The following is a 17,220-nucleotide window of genomic DNA, read 5'->3' as shown; positions in this document are numbered from 1 at the left end:
CTACATTATTTTAAATATGTCTAGTCAGTGAAAGAGGCCAAGCATATTCGTCTAAAATAATTCTGTATTTTCAGCTTATACCCACAATGTAATATCAAATTCATCATTTTAAGCAACAGTACATTTTTTGTTAACCTTTTATCATATGTCTTGGAGTATCGCAATAATATCGTATTGTGATATGTATCGAATCGTGACATGAGGGTATCGTTAGGTAACACAGTTTGTACACAGTTTGTACTACCCCTAGGCTACCAAACATATATCTAAATATGTGAAAATGTAAAAGTAAAGGTGTACATATTTATCATCTGAATGTTGTTGTCCTCTCTACACTGTAAGAAAGTGAAAAGAAGAAATTGTTACCTTAATAAGGAACTACCTAGGCCTACTTGTTCTGATCCTTAACATGCCAATCTTGATGGTTTTTTTTTTCTGTGACTTTTTTTTTGTGTGTGTGTTGAAATACCAAAAGAAATTTTACAAAGTATGAATGAATGTCTCATTAACAATGAATTTTGAAAAATAGATTTTTCTTTTTTTATTTGATTGTTTACTAAAATTGTGTTGAAAGCCATTACAAATGGCACGTCTCTGGGTGTTATCTAATGTAACCAGCAGGAGTCTCATGATCTCAGGCTGAATGCAGAAGTTTGGCTTGATGAAAGTTCAGAGCGCGGAAGTGAAGAGAAACTTTCGCATGAATCTCTGCAAGAGAGCGACTCTTCCCGCGTTTGACTGTGGATGATGATGGTGATGGTGATGATGACACGGATCCGTTAGTGTGTCTGAGGAAATACTGAGTTGTTTTGTGAGGCTTCATTTCAGGTCTGATAATGGGGTTGCCGACTCTAGAGTTCAGTGACTCTTTTGTGGACAGTCCGGACTTTAGAGAGAGACTCAAATGTCACGAGATCGAGCTGGACCGAACCAACAAGTTCATCAAAGAACTGATTAAAGATGGACACCAGCTGATCTGCGCGCTCAAGAGTGAGTACTAAACATTTCAATTCAATACAATACACAACAGCATCTCTCTAACCGTTCATGTTGGCTGTAACTCAATACCTAGTTTGCTGTCTACCTAGACAACATGTGGTCACTATAGACGTGTTCTAAAGCGCGTTTGTGATGCCCAACTATGCAGTCTAAGTAGGCGTCTAACTAAGTTTTGACAAATAGCCAACGTGATGAGTTAAAAACACCCGAGTTTGCGTAAAAGCCAAAAATCCAGTGATAAAATTACCACAGCTAACAATTAACTCAGCATGAAATGTAGCTGGTTTAAACGCATCAAACAAAATGAATAATTTTAGCCTCACCTCACTAATCTTTCTCTGTTCTGGCCAAGAATTCAATTCACAGACATTTTCATTTATTTTAATGACCAAAACATAATATTTACCTTGTTACTGCATGGTGTTCCCTCTATTAAAAAAAAAAGAAGAAGAAAAAATAAAGAAAAGAAACTATGACACTCAAATTGATATCATTTGGACTCTTTCTACAGCATGACAGGAAGACAAGTAAATCATGTCAGTACGTTTGATAAGTGTGTACACTAACTGTAGTGTTGACAGCATTTCTGAAGCTCATATTCGACATGGCTACCAAAGATAAAATTACCAAACAGTTGTTTAAAGAAATTAATTACTATAATAAAAAAATAAAGCTAAATTGCAGCATTATTACTTACAATGTTACCCAGTCAGGCGTATTGTTGAATATTTAACCTAAGATTTCTTGAATGTTTATTGAAAATAAAACAGTACATCTGACAGTTAGTTCATATCATGAGTCATATCACAAGTTTTTTCTCTACCTTGTTGACCATTTAAAGGGATAGTTTGAAAATTGTATCACTTTCTCACCCTCAAGTTTTTCCAAACTTGTATGAGTTTCTTTCTTCTGTTGAACACAAAAGAAGATATTTTAAAGAATGTGTGTAATAAAACAAAACCGTGAGGGTTTTTGGTGAACTATACCTTTAAGAGTTTCAAGTCTTAAAAGTCTTTTCAAACCTTTTTATAGAAAGTGACTATTAACAAGCAGTATTTCTTCATAAATTAATGTTTATTCAGATAAGCCTACTTATTATTGTGTGACATCATGTTACTTTATGTGATTGGATATAACCTAACTATAAAATTACCAAGACATTTTTATTTATTTTTTTGCTGTTTAGGGTAGAGAGACAGAAAAGGAGAACATGAATTTTGAATGTCAACATTTCTATTTCAGTTCATGTTTGAATGTTTGTGTGATAGTATCTATTCGGGGGTTATCTAAAGTTCTAAATGACAATTTGTTTACTGATCTGATCGAGGTCACAGACACATAGAGACTGTTGTGATTCCCAGTGTAGTCTTTCACTACAGGCCTTTTGTTTATTAGCGTACACTAGCTATGTTTCCATCCAAAGTTGTGAGTTTTATTTTCCAACAAAATTGGAATATCGCATAAAATATTTGCGAATAAAGTACTGTTTCCATCCTGTGTTCAAGAGAAGAAAACTTCCTGAGAAATTGGTGCAAAATATCTGTAATAAAAAAGAAAGTTGCTGCAATTGGGGAATCCACTGTTGCTCTTTTTTTCATACATCATAAATTACTTTTAGTGCGCAGACAAAATTCATTTACGCTGTCATGCTACTGTATCTTGCCTTCAGAGGCGGAAGTCTGATGTTTGGGAACGCAATTGTGTGAGACAGTTCTGGGAGGTGAATATACCCAAGTATTTGACATACTTTGGCTCGGCCATTTCAGACTAAACCAACATTTCAGATGCTGCCCAATGAAATTGTCAACTAGTTAGTCCACTTTATTAAATCACATACTCTGTTGAGACAAATGCCCCTTTCACACAGCAATACCGGTAAATTACCGTAAAATTACCAGATTGACTTTTCTGGTAAATACACAAATGTGCTGTTCACACAAGCAACTGTGTTCTGTCTTTTTACTGGTAAGATACCATTCACACATCAGTACCAAAATGACCTTTAAACGCTGGGCCATTTTATTCATCCACTTGAATGAAGAGAAGCACTGAAGTTTCATTTTTAGTTTTTTTTTTGTTTTTTACTTCTGAGTGACAGGCGTAAGGGGATTATCACAAGACATGTAATAGTTAGGCTATGTATTGCAGTTACTATAGTACGCAATAACTGCAGAGCCGCAGCACCGATGAATGGAAAAGAAGGCCTTGCTGTTGCTGCATCCAAAAATCGCTGTACATACTACTGTACATTTGGTTTTGAAACTTAGGCCTACTTCGAAAAAGATGTTCTAAAACTTACAACTTATCATACAGTTAAGTACTTATCATTCCAGAACCGATGTACCAGGTTTTTTTTTGTGTGTGTGTGTGAAAAAGTCCTGTTTACACATGATCTCATTACGGTAATTTACCAGTAACGACTGTGGAAAAAGGTGCAACAAAAACCAAACATATGCGCTGCTTTATTTCTGTATAAAATAATACTACCATTAAAAACACATTTGATTTTCTATTTTAATCAACATTGATGTTGATTAATGGTAGTATTATTTTATACAGAAATAAAGCAGCGCATTTTTTTTATGCACCTTTTTAGAATTTACGTGTGTCTTGGCTTTTCCATTAGCATTTTTTTAAAGAATAGTTGGATATAGCTGCTTTTCCTTAGAAAAAAATCAAGGCAGATATCTCTTCTTCTTTTTTTGTAGGTTAATGTATGGACAATTAAAATTACATTTAAAATTAGTATGCCAAAGGTGCTTGGCTGGTATATTTCCAGTATATTTTTGTATGCATCTGTCAAAGCATTCACACTGTTTCAGCTAGTATTTGACTGCCAAATGCATTAATGTAGATGTACTGTGTGTGGAATGCTGGAATTGTGATTCTAGAGGATGTGGATAAATTGTGGGTAAATACAATATGCCCCCTGCCCCCCTCAAGGTTCCTAGATTATCTGATTCCCCATGCCAAGGCCGTGCAAATGCTGCTGCTTCTATTTGCATAATAAAGGTTTTACCTAATGGTAATATTATGTGGCACCGCTGACCTTCAGACATGGAAACAAAAGATAACTTGTTTTTAGTGAATGCCACATTGGCTCAGAGATAACATTAGACAATAGGATAACTGTTTAATGTTGTTAAAGAAATAAATAACCCCAAAATTAACATTCTTTTATAATTTACTCACCCATGTCATTCAAAACTTGTATGACTTTTTCTTTTTCCAATTCTGAAGGTTGTGCTGATATTTACATTGAATATGAAGACTTCAGATGCAAAAGCCTCTAAGTGCCATCTGAAATTTTCTTCTAGAATGATCATTTTTATCAAGCTTGCATGTTTATATTCAGTTATTTCACTTTAATGGCAATGAAAATGACCTATTAATTGTCATTATAGTGAAATTATTACTGAACTTAAATATACAAGCTTGATAAAAATGCTGAATTTTTAAAGGAAATTTTAGATGGCACTTAAAGGGTTTTGCATCTGAAGTCTTCATATGGACTAAAGGTTTTTTTTAAAAAAAGTACATAAAAGCACAATAGAAGTGTCATAAATTTGTCCCATGTGACTTCAAGTCTTTTGAAGCCATGCAACTGTTCATCATTGAGTCATCGTTAAAAAGATGGAATCAACTAATTATCTCATATACTCTCAATACTGTGGTAAATACAGCTGATTGATGGCAACATTTTCAGAGAATAATGTCTTAAATTTCAGTCTATTCATCAAGTTCAAAAAAGCTATCAACTGGCTTCAGAGGATAGTGACATCAACTAAATGAAATGAGTTTAAATAGAAAAATAGGATGTTCATTGTACTTAATAGAAAAAAGTTACATGAACTCATGTTAAGCTGAAATTAAGCTGAAATTAAGATGAATGAGTTGCAACAGATTTCTAGTTTCCAGCATACATTGTGTCAGACAGAATAAGAAGAATAAATGTTGAAATGAACTGTTTTTTTTACTCTTTGGCGCACAAATATTAAAAGAGAGATGTGTTAGGAGAATACATGTTTAAATTAACTGTTGATTTTATTTGGTGCACAAATATTAATATTAAGAGAGGTGTGTTAGTGTTTAATATTCTGTTATGTTGGGATTTATATGGGTTTCTATTATGTTGTAAATGTTTGAGGTTATATAGGCTATGCTGGATGTTGCTGAGCTGTGTATATGCAAGTGTGTAGTGATAGTCTCTTTGCTAAACACATTAGCACATGCAAATGTGCTATTGCTTGCAAGCAGTTAACCTCAAAAACGATTTGAGTTAATGTGATGTTTATGTAATCAAGTTATATGAGTTAGTCAATATTTAAATTAAATTTTCCGAAAAAGTCAGAATTTTAAATTATAACTAAGTAACATAATCTTTAAGTTTAACTTAAAAAAAACGTGTAACTGATTACTTAAGTTTTTTGTTATGCCAACCTATAAGATTTTACGGTGTATATGAACTACTTTTACATCCTTTTTGAAGCTTGAAAGCCATAATTGTATGGAAAAAGCATAGAAGCAGTGTTAAAAACACTTTTTTGTTCCATTGGAAAAACGAAAGTCATACGGGTTTGGAACAGCATGAGGGTGAATAAATTATGACATAAGTTTTCATTTCCGCTTGAATGTTACTTAATTGTTTTGTTTTTTTGACACTCAAACTCTGTTCCTTTGCTTACTTCACATGGCACACAGACAAGACTACCATTCAGTTTAATACAAAAAAAACGAAATGCATTTCCCAAAATCATACAGAAGACTAATTGTCACAAAAGCTCTGATTCAAATAGGTCTTTGATCCTCCTCTGTCCTGTGCATTTTGTGACTTTAACCTTGCTTTATTCCCAGCAGAAAACTTTGAAAAATCATCCAAATACACTTTTAATATCCTTCTCTCCAGTCAAATGAACCCTAATGCATAATAAGTCTTTCAGACTGATGTGTCACTGGGTGGCAGTGCAATTTTGTTCACTTCATTCAATGCTTCAGTGGGGTGCATGTTTTTGTAAAGGTCACATAATCCTGCGTTTAACAGCAGCGCATAGTGACTGTCAGTTAGAATCTGGGGTGGTAATTTTCTGTGGCTTTTTCTTAATGTAATATACTACATTCATTGAGCTACTTTACCATATTTCCACCTTCTTTGCAGTGGCTTACAAAACAATGTATGTGAATATGTGCAGTTGTTACCATCTACACATGATCTGTCCCCCTGTAGTCAATCATTTTATCCCTTAAAACTCATCTTTGATCACCAAAATGACATATTTGACACATTCTTCATGCCTTAAAATAGCTTGAATGTAACTCTACAACCTTGCCTCATTTAGTATGTGCGTGACAAGGTAGTTTGTGATGCCAGAAACACCAGCAATTTCACATTGTTTGTCTTAAAGCATATTAAAAACACCACATAGACATATAAACAACATTAAAAGCTTGATTTTCACCATAGGGGGACATTAAAAATGTCTTCCATTGGCATACATCTCATTGTTTATATGTCGGTATTCATACATAACATTTACAGGTACAAAAGCTTCCTTTCTTACATTTGGGTATATGCTGAAACATATAATATGGGTATACTGACAGCATCTGAAATGCAAGTAGTATTATGTATTTACAGCTATAGAAATGTAAGATATATTTGAATCCTTTATTGCACAAAAATATATAAATATATTTCAGATTCCTTAACCCCATCTCCAAACCTAAACATAACCAAACTTTAGAAAAACATAACAGACAAGTTATTCACAATAAGTTATTTCAAAAATGGCAAAAACCATTTGCAAAGTAGCATCTAACAATATGTTGCATTCAAGGCACTCTAATCACTGAAAAATGAAAAATTTCTGATCCACTTTGTAAAGGCATGCATATCTCATTTAAATTCATACAGTATAGCCTACCTGAAACATGACTTCGCAATAGTGATGAGGCAAACGAAAGCCAATAAGCATTTGATATGACTGATTGAAGACACAAATGTAATCTTTTAATATAATTTCATTATTTAATATTATTTATTATTATTCTTTATTAGTATTCATAATCAGTTGTATTATCTTATGAAGTTTAAAATGCATGAGCTAGACTGTAGATTGCATGGACACGTGTGTTTAGGGATCATATGTTAGACACAGAGAGGGGAGCTGGAATGAGTCATATAAACATAGAAGTATGTGTGCAATGCAATACTCCACTGATGCATAGGTTTTCCAATGATGATGTGTACATCGACTGTTGAACAGTTGGCATATTCTTTACAAGGAAAGGAATGTTTTAAAAAATATATATAACTGGCTAACGAAATAACTGGCTTAGCTTCCGTGATTCAACCATAATAGGGGAAAGCTTAATTTTCAAATCTACACTGATGTAAAACAATTGCCATACATCTCTGGCAAATGTACACATTTTAAACGAGTGCAGGATTTCATAGATGCAGCCGCTACTGAGGTTATATACAAAGATCTAGTGATGGGGACGAGACCGCCTATGCCGAGTCCGAGTCAAGACCGAGTCTTTGAAGGGTCGAGTCCGAGTCGAGACCGAGTCCGTTGGTTTTCAAATTCAGTCGAGTCCGAGTCAAGACCGAGTCTTTGAAGGGTCGAGTCCGAGTCGAGACCGAGTCCGTTGGTTAACATGGGAGGATTTGAACTTGAAACACGGAGTGTACTGACGCCTTTCCGTGGTTAAAACAACATTGCTTCTTATGTTTGTTCATGTTTATTTGAGGCTATAAATGAACTAGAAGGAAGAGATGATCGGTTCACGAGCAGCTTTAACTGATGCTCTACAGCGATCTGTCACTACACATTTAAGAGCCACAAAACGGTATTTATTGTTTAAATTTCTTTTAAAAAATGACCAAGTTTGAAAGGCGAGACTTTGTTTAATATGTTTAATATCAAAAGTAACCGAAAAGTAGCCTGGTCTGTCCTGTCTGTCAGCGTGTTGTCAGTCTCCTCTCTGCTCCGCGATGTATTTTTCACTGCGTGAGAACATGGTGTGGCGTGAGAACGGTGTAGCTTGTCGGACATAGCGACAGTAACTAAGGGGGGCGGGTCTTTGCGAACAGTCAATTAAAATTTTCTAGTGGTATGTATTCTAGTGGACTAGTGATGGGACGAGACTGCCTATGCCGAGTCCGAGTCAAGACCGAGTCTTTGAAGGGTCGAGTCCGAGTCAAGACCGAGTCTTTGAAGGGTCGAGTCCGAGTCGAGTCCGAGAAAGCAGAAATCGGTCTCGAGACCGGACTCGAGTCCGAGACCGGACTCGAGTACTACATCACTACAAAGATCGCTGAATAAGAATTTGGATTTGGTTCCGTTCCTCACCTTATGCAATCATATCGATTCTGAAAATTTGGATTACAGTGCAAGAATAAAATGAATTACTTCTATGATTATGTTATGGTGCATTTGTGCTGTATTTTATGCAAACAATTTTATTCACAGCATATTCAGCATATTGTCTTTTTTTCACAACATATTTAGAAAATGAAAATTCTGTCATCATTTACTGACCCTCATGTTGTTCCAAACTTGTATGAATTTCTTTCTTCTGCTGAACTGTTTGATTACCCATATTCTTCAAAATATCTTATTTTGTGTTCAGCAGCAGAAGAAAAAAATCATACAGGTTTGGAACAACTTGACGGTGAGAATTTTCATTTCTGGGTGAACTATCCCTTTAATAAATGTGGTTTGAAAACAATTTCATTGATCGTAAATGAAATAGAATCAACAAATGAATTGCATGAATAAACTAAATGATGATTCGTAAAATGTAAAGTTGTTGATAAATGATTTACATTTCAGATTCTGTCAACACGTCATTCTTGTATGTTTAGTGTTCATGCAAACACAGTAAATGGAGTAGAACAGTATAAAATACATACAGTATGGATACTTAAGAGTTGCATACTAGACACCAAGTTAGTTTTCACTGTGTGTGTGTGTGTGTGTGTGTGTGTGTGTGTGTGTGTGTGTGTGTGTGTGTGTACCATTTCAAATACTTGACAGAAACATACAATACTTAAATTACTTACATTACATTATATTACATTACTTTACACAACTTACAGCACATTGTTACATTCAGTCATAATTGTGATTGCTACTTTTAGGGATTAGTCTGTACTAGACTCTTAAATGATGTGTCGGGACATGCCCTTACCGTCCATACCAAAATCTACACCCGTCGGGAATAGTATTACATTCTTGTTAGATTATCGCATGGGACAGTCACCGTGATTTTGCCAAGTAAGACGTGTTCCTGGATAAACACATTTTGTTGATCCTGGAACAACATTCCTGTAGTCCTATCCCTACCCATAAGTTATGCCTAAAATCAGAGGGAAATGATCGGTGAATTACACTGATGTAGAAGCACCTCACCCTGGTTGTAAGCCTGAATTTGACATAAACTGTAAACTTGTCCTTCAAATCTGATTGTTTTTTTCAGAATGTTGTTCCAGGATCAAAAAGATGTTGATCCAGGAACATGCTGTACTTGGTGAAATCACATTCACCCTCATGGGACGCTGGGTATATTCTGAGGTGTTTATTTTGGATAATATATTTTTTTTTTTTGGTGCTAAAATTTGTCTGTTAATTGAGACGTTCCCACACAAATCACAATTTTTAAGTTACTTGACAGAAAATTTTTACCATCATTTTTGCTGAAAGTCAACATGTTCTTCATCTAATTGTGAGTGTTTATTCAGTGCATATGTGAATCTAAACAAAAACATTTCGTTTTATGAGCTATACCTCACCATTTTAGTTGAATGGCATTGTTAACAAAGCCAATCTCTTTCTACTTCAAAGTTGCTCAATGCTCACCCAGCAATGGAAGTTCGAAATAAACCACGGCCCTTCTGAAAACATGATTTGTCCTGTCTAATTTGCAGCAGAGAGTCTGTCAAGGAAATTAAGGGGAGCTTCAGCTGAAGAGACTACTTACCGCCCAAATGAGTTAGAGGTGCTTCCTGATCAAAAGGCCCTTTGCCTTATGAAGGTGATTAGTGAGCTCTGAATAAGAAGGATGACGGGGTCGGATTTCTGTCCATGTTAAAATAATGATGTCTGTGTAACTGCTACACAATCGCTCTTCAGCACTGATTGAAATATTTAGGAAGAAGTATCGTGCATTAGAGCCCGAATTCGTAAGTATTGTACAGGTTGGCGATTTTTTTATGACTTCGGACAATTTTACTTGTATTAAAATGTAAACCGTCACCATTAAAACTTCTTAAAATCATTGTTTAACCTGATTCGACTTTGAATTACAGATTTCCAATGTGACCCTACTGAACCCTGCAGTACGTGTGTGTGAATGTTGTACTTTTCACCTTACGTCATTGTGATCTGTGTGTGGAATGTGAAGGACCCCGTATACTGAGCTGAAAATCTCCAGTAATGATAGGGTGTGAATCGTCACTGGTCTCACGATTCAATCCTATTACAATTATCATGTCTTCAATTCGATATCACGATGCATTGCAATATCACTGCACATTTCAATCAATGAATACAAGCAGTCAGATATGAACTCCCTTTTTATTTTATCTGCTCCAAGACCGTACACTTCCTGAATGTATTTAAACAAAACATAGCCTAAGCCTGAACACCGCAGACAACAGGAGCATTTAGAACTAATAAACTCTAGTGAATACCAAAAAGGCATGAAACTGTCAAGTAGTGTACTTAAAGGGTTAGTTCTCCCAAAAATGTAAATTAGCCCATGATTTACTCACCCTCAAGCCAACCTAGGTGTATATTACATTCTTCTTTCAGACAAAAATAATTGGAGTTATTGTAAAAAATGTCCTGGGTCTTCCAAGCTTTATAATGACAGTGAATGGGTGTTTCTGTTTTGAAATCCATCAAAGTGCATCCATCCATGATAAAAGTCCTCCACACGGCTCATGTGGGTTAATCTGAGGCCTTCTGAAGTGAAGCAACGCATTCGTGTAAGAAAATTATCCATATTTAAAACTTTATCAACTAAAATAACTAGCTTCGGCCGTACGCATTGATTTATGGTGGAAGAGTGACCCTTGACCTGACGCATGACGTAATGACGAACGCGGAAGCGCAGAGAATAGAGCAAAACAAAACCAGTCACACAGAGCAATGTTGGAGGAGCTTGAGTTTGTTGCCCAGCCCTGTTTGTTTGAACCGCGAGAGGCATCTAAACTTACGAGTTACTCTTGTGGCGCAAGTCGACTTGCGTAGTATTCGAACGGTCGTCTGCCGAAAGCTAGTTATTTTAGTCGATAAAGTTTTAAATATGGATATTTTTCTCACACGAACGCATCGCTTCACTTCAGAAGGCCTTTATTAACCCCCATGAGCCGTGTGGAGGACTTTTATCATGGATGGATGCACTTTGATGGACTTCAAAACAGAAACAACCATTCCATTATAAAGCTTGGAAGAGCCAGGATGTTTTTTAATATATCTCGATTGTATTCGTCTGAGAGAAGAATGTCATATACACCTAGGATGGCTTGAGGGTTAGTAAATCATGGGGAAATCTTCATTTTTGGGTGAACTAACCCAAAGTTACAATAACGCACGCACACGCTCAAACACTGGAACGGTGTCGTGTAAACGGCCCCTAAATGAACGAAAATTTTTTTTTTTTTTTTATTACGCATCTTCTACGCATTACAGAATCTCCGGATCAAAACACAGGCGAAAAAGCGATAGAAGCATTGCTTACACAATCATCAAACAGCATACGTAAATCAAAACTGCCTAATGTTACCGAATGAAATGTGGACCCAGGACGAGCTATAGGACTGTGATAGAAACAAACAGGTTGCGTACTTTCTTAGCTGCTGCGTTAGCTGAGCAACAGCCATTGAGACATTGCTAGAGGCTAAATACTATTTATAGCTCTTTCCAGATATTTATAATCTTGTCTTGTGTCATTTATACATATTGTAAAAGTTGAATTTTGAATGGTTTTTGTTGTTTGTAAATTTAGAAGCAGCTTTTTGCAGCAACATTGTAGACATACAAAACATCGAGCCCACATTGTGGCATTGATAAGTGACATTTGTGCTTCTCCACTCTTGCAAAGCACAAGCAGTGCATTAAATTTGAAAGCATTTCTCTTCCTCTATCTCCGCATTAGTAAGGTCTCTGTTTGGATTCCACTACTCTTCTGGGAGTGTTGTGTGTTTATGTGAGTAAGTGCAATGCTCCAGGGGTTTTGCCACAGGAAATGCGCTGTAAACAGTGTTGTGTAGTCTTGTGCTTTCCTCCCACTGATAACTTTCCTCACTGACAGTACTGTAAGTGTGTGTCTGTGTTTGTGCTAGTTTGTATCTGTAAGACTCAGGATGCTGGGAGACTAATTAATCTGAACCAAGATTGGATTGTCGGGAGTTATTTTCACAGTGAAATGTTCTAATTCTTCAAGGCTCTAAGAAACAAGTTACACAGTTTCCACTGTGTTAGAAAATGTTACACTATAGCCAATTTTATCTTTAACAAAGTGAGTGTGAATATGACTCTGACCTTTACAAATTCACTCCCAAGAGCTGTTGCCTGATTTGACCTGATGTCCTTGTTCAGAGAAATGCTCTTCATTGACTAATACATCATTTAACATAGGCTATGCTACTAAATGAACATATCTGTACGGTACAATTTTCTAAACCATTGTTTCACTATTTGCTTTTGTTATGCTCTGTACATATAATTTGATACAGTATATTAGTTTTCTGTGTGGTTATGATTGTTAACTAGAAGAAATACTAAATGTATAAAGAACTTTTTCATTACTTGAAATAAATAAACATTAACTGAAATAAAAACCTACTTGCCAAGGCAACATTTCTCATTCACGCGTAGATAAAATAAACTAAAACTAAATTTAAATAAACAAACTCATTTTGTTTATATAATCTAAAACAAACCTATATACTGTAGACACATAAAAAACAAACCAAAAAAAAAAACCCAGAAAATATAAAAATCTAATTATAATAGTATATCATTGATACTAAAATAACACTGGTTTGCAACATAAATCCCATACCAGCCATCTTGACCAGTTCCAGAACTACATTGTTGCTTAATGGAATGTGACTTATCATTCTGTATCATACCTCCTTGCAGCAGACAAAGAAATAGACGTATGTCTATTTTACACCATAAACAATGTTTAGCTGTTTGTATATTGCTTGCAGAAATATGTTCACAAAAATGGTTCACAGTACAACAGATGTTTGGCTTCCTGGTTTGACCACCTTGATCAAAGCCTGTTTTATCCTTTGAGGTTTCATATCATAAAAAACTAAATCTAAATTGGGCCTATTTAAAAAATAAAATTATGCATGTTCCTAGTGTAATTGTGCATTATTCATCAGTTCAATAAAAAAAAATATATTTTTGGAATATCAAATGTTATACGTGCTCTCCCTTTTAAACAACTTCTCAAATGACCAGGAATCACTTTTACTTTCAATCTTTTCTCCTCCAATCGCTCCATTCTGGTATATAAAGTATAACGGCCACATTTTTTTTTAAATATCCTGGTTCCTTATGAAATATGTGACATCATGGAAGTAAAGTTTCATGTACTATGTAAAGATACAGAACTGAAAACTTCCTTCTCAGGCCTAACAAGCCATTTACTGAAACTCTAAACTTCCTGAACTATGGCTTTATCGATAATATATTATGTTGTTTTTTTTGTTTTTTTCTTATGGTGCTTTGTTTCTTCAGGTCCTTCTATCAATATGTTTATTTACTTTATGCATGCGTTTCTTTTCTTACAATCAGGCAGCACATTGTCTAAGTAAGTGTATACAGTACTCCGAAACCGCTGTTTCTCAGTGCAGTCAGAGCCGTTTCTAGGTGAAGTGAATTGATTGATACTGATACTGCATATTGACCCACTCCAGAGTTTCAGTGTGGATCTTATTATGAGATTGTGATTGTATTGATCTGTATTGTGATGTGTATTATATTGTGACATAGTTGGCAAGACCCGGCTATTGTATTAACCAACTGATCTTTGGACGCTAACAAGACTTTTAGTATTCATTAATTTGGTCCGCCCAATCAAAGAGAAGTAATAAGGAAGGAGATCGGATACTATTATTCCATATGGCATATAATTAACAGAAAGAGTGATATAAGAGATGCTTGCCAGATGCTGTGCTGTTTCTAACTGATATTTATTGTTTCCCAAGGTCACTGATCGATATGTGAGGCACAATTCAGGGCTCTATGTTTTCCACAATGCGGAAAACGCAGACTGAATCATGTCATAAAAATGGAATTTGGCAATTTTTATATAAAGAAATCAAAATTTAGACAATTAATCAAATTGTGATATATTGTGACTAGTGTCTGTGAATATTAATCTTCAAAAAAGACTGCTATTTAAACCTAAAGTCTGCATATTTTGTGTCTTCGTGTGAATGGCACAGTTCCGTCTGCTACAGATATTCAAGCACGCATCAGACCAATGGAGGCCTTTTAAACAATCTAAGCACATGGTCTAAAGCACATGGCACAAGTGCACTTAAGGCGTGTCTGAATCCACATGGTCTAAAAGGGTTGTCCCCAAGGTGCATGGTCTAAAAGGGTTGTCCCTATTCTCTTAATGAGTAATGGGTGTGTTTTGGGCGCAACGTGAAATAAACCAATAAGAGTCTAATCTTCCATTCCCTTTAAAAGCCAGTTGCGCTCGCGCCGTGGCAGATTCACTATTTGCATGGCAAAATTTGCAAGCGGAAAACTGAACGCTGGCGCGAGGTTAAAGTGTGCAAGCAGACCATCTACGGGACAAGGTGTACGCGCGTTGTGGACCCGCCTGTAGGCTCATATTACTAACGTGCTCTTTAAATAACAAAAAATATTGCCACAAATGGGCGCAAATGCATTTGCTATTTAAACAACGTGGCACAGGACGTGAAAATGATAGGACGTGAAAGGAGCTTCGCTTGATTACACACTTCTTTATTTGTTGTTTGGATGACAAAACGTTACATTTTTAGGCTTACTGTTCAGCGAAGACACGTGCGAATTTAAACACTTTAGTTTTAGCAGTGAAAGAGTGTGTGGTAAATTAATCATAACTACAATTAGAGAACTTCTTTATCGCTCTTGTACCCCCCCCCCCCCATGTGTTACAGGCTTGATCACAAAATTTTTATGAATTCAGAAAAAAATTAAAAACGGACAACATATTAATCATTTATGAATTGAATTGATTAGACAGGCTTTTGATCTATTACAATTTAACTAAATCACTAAAACTGAATCTAAGAAAAATAAAAATAAAACCACCAAATTTGGTGGAAAAAATGTAACTGAAAAAATAAGTAATTTTACAAGATCCTAAATTCAGTGTGAAATCTTTTGTGAATCTATCAAAATGTGATGCAGATTTTACAAAGAAGCTGTTGTTGAATGATTGGGAAGTGTTTTGGACCAGATAGCAAAGTAACCACTGATTCTCATTTCACATGCAAATATGGAATAAAAGAAGCCTTTAAGGCATAACGGTAAAAAAACAACAACAAAAAACATTCTAAGGGTTAGTGAGAGGGTGGAAGATGGTCATGAAAAAGTAAATTATATTGTTTGTTGCCAGAAAAAATTTGCCTAGCATTATCAGTGGAACATGACCTGCAATATCACTGAATGGCCTGTCTTTCATGTTATACTTCTTTCTGTCTTATGTTGTGAAACACGTGCCAAGATCTGAAGATATACAGTACTGTATAATTGACAATTTAATGAGATGAGATGAGATGTAACTGAACTTCATTCAGCTAATGCGTATAGCAACGATCTTTAAATAATCCCTGCAGATGTTAGTATACGTGATGTGTTGTGCTAAACGGAAACATTTCCCTTTGCTCAGCAGAAAGGAGCAATTTGTACTAAACGACATGCTCTTTTGCTGCTAATTGAAAGTGACACTGTTTGATGGAATCTGAATGAGATGCATTTGTTTGTTCCGTTCGATGGCTGTTTGGCTTTTGCTTAAGCAATTTATTTCAGGCATTGTTTTGCTTTTTATGCTTCTATTGCATTAAAGCCAACACCAAGAAAGCTGGTTTTGTTATTCCTCAGATTGTAGACATGGTGTTATTACAGTCTGATATGCATATGTCACTTTCTTTTTCTGTAAGAAGCTTGTTTGTAAGACTTGTGAGAGTGATTTTGTCCAGAGTTAATGCATTTCTGAGACTGTTGTGCCACCGTGATAAAGTTGTTCTTGATTTGTGGTTCTCATGTCTTGTATTTCCATCTGAGCGAGGCCGATAATGGAAGTCTTGCAACCCGTCTGATTGGCCGATATGTTTGGACATCTTATTGGCTGGGTGTGTTTGTTGTGCTACCTTGACTTCTTTTTAATGATGGAGTTGTTTCATAAGTTGGTAACAAATAGTCAAAATTGTATATACTTTTTTGACAGGGTGTGTTGAAGAATTTTGTCTGCACGTTGACACATCACATCAGGTTGCCTGGAATGTCTAATTAAGCCGCCTCTGGAAATACTGACAGACTTTAGGTACTCGCTCACCCTTGAGCACAGAAAAATACAACCTCAAAAGAACAAAGAATAAGAAAAAAATCTGAGTAGGCCTATATATTAGCTTGATGTTCAGCTGGAAATTAGATAGTTTTCCCAGAATATATAGGCCAGACACTATGGCAAATGCAATATATTAGCAAAAGAAAATTTTTTTATCATTTTTTTGAATAACTATCAATTGAGAAAGTCACATGAAGTGCACTTAACGTTGTTAAGCTAACTACTTTATACTGTAAGCGTAAAAAAATAGTGTAAATAGTTAAATAACTTTGTATCATTATTATTTTTTTGTTATTGAATTTGAATAAATTAAAATCATTCTTTCAACGTTTCTCTCATTCCATCCATCATGTTGCATGTATTTTTTCCACTCTGCTTGTCAAAATGTATTCTAGCCTTCTCTGTGATTGAAAAATGCACTGCCTTATATTTTAGCCAGAAGGGGTCTTAGAAGGCAGCATGTTGTCATTTAACAAAGTTACACAACATTTGTACTTTGTGGTCTATCTAGAATGCGGCTGGGCTAGTCTAGCCCAATCTAGATAATCGGTCAATTATGTATTCAATTAATCGGATTAAAAAGTCACGTTTTATTTACGTTTTATTACATCAAGTTAAATCTTGCTCAGT

General features: G+C 35.4%; 1 protein-coding gene across 8 annotated transcripts in view; it reads left to right on the top strand.

Annotated features, from left to right (window-relative positions):
* The first annotated feature begins 642 nt into the window (after window positions 1-642).
* The window catches only part of arhgap42b (Rho GTPase activating protein 42b), a 147,262-nt gene continuing 130,684 nt past the window's right edge, over window positions 643-17,220 (top strand). For 2 of the 8 annotated variants that reach the window (XM_079874371.1, XM_079874369.1), the window contains exon 1: window positions 643-990. In XM_079874371.1, the coding sequence (XP_079730497.1) occupies window positions 837-990 (154 nt within the window). In that variant the 5' untranslated portion in view covers window positions 643-836. The remainder of the gene's footprint in view (window positions 991-17,220) is intronic. The other 6 variants (XM_079874373.1, XM_079874372.1, XM_079874375.1 and 3 more) reach the window with 4 other exon arrangements.

The sequence above is a fragment of the Squalius cephalus genome (genome assembly GCF_949319135.1).
Source record: "Squalius cephalus genome assembly, chromosome: 6".
In the NCBI taxonomy this organism is placed as follows: domain Eukaryota; kingdom Metazoa; phylum Chordata; class Actinopteri; order Cypriniformes; family Leuciscidae; genus Squalius; species Squalius cephalus.
Note: the sequence above shows the minus strand (reverse complement) of the source record. Positions and strands in the feature narration are given on the sequence as shown.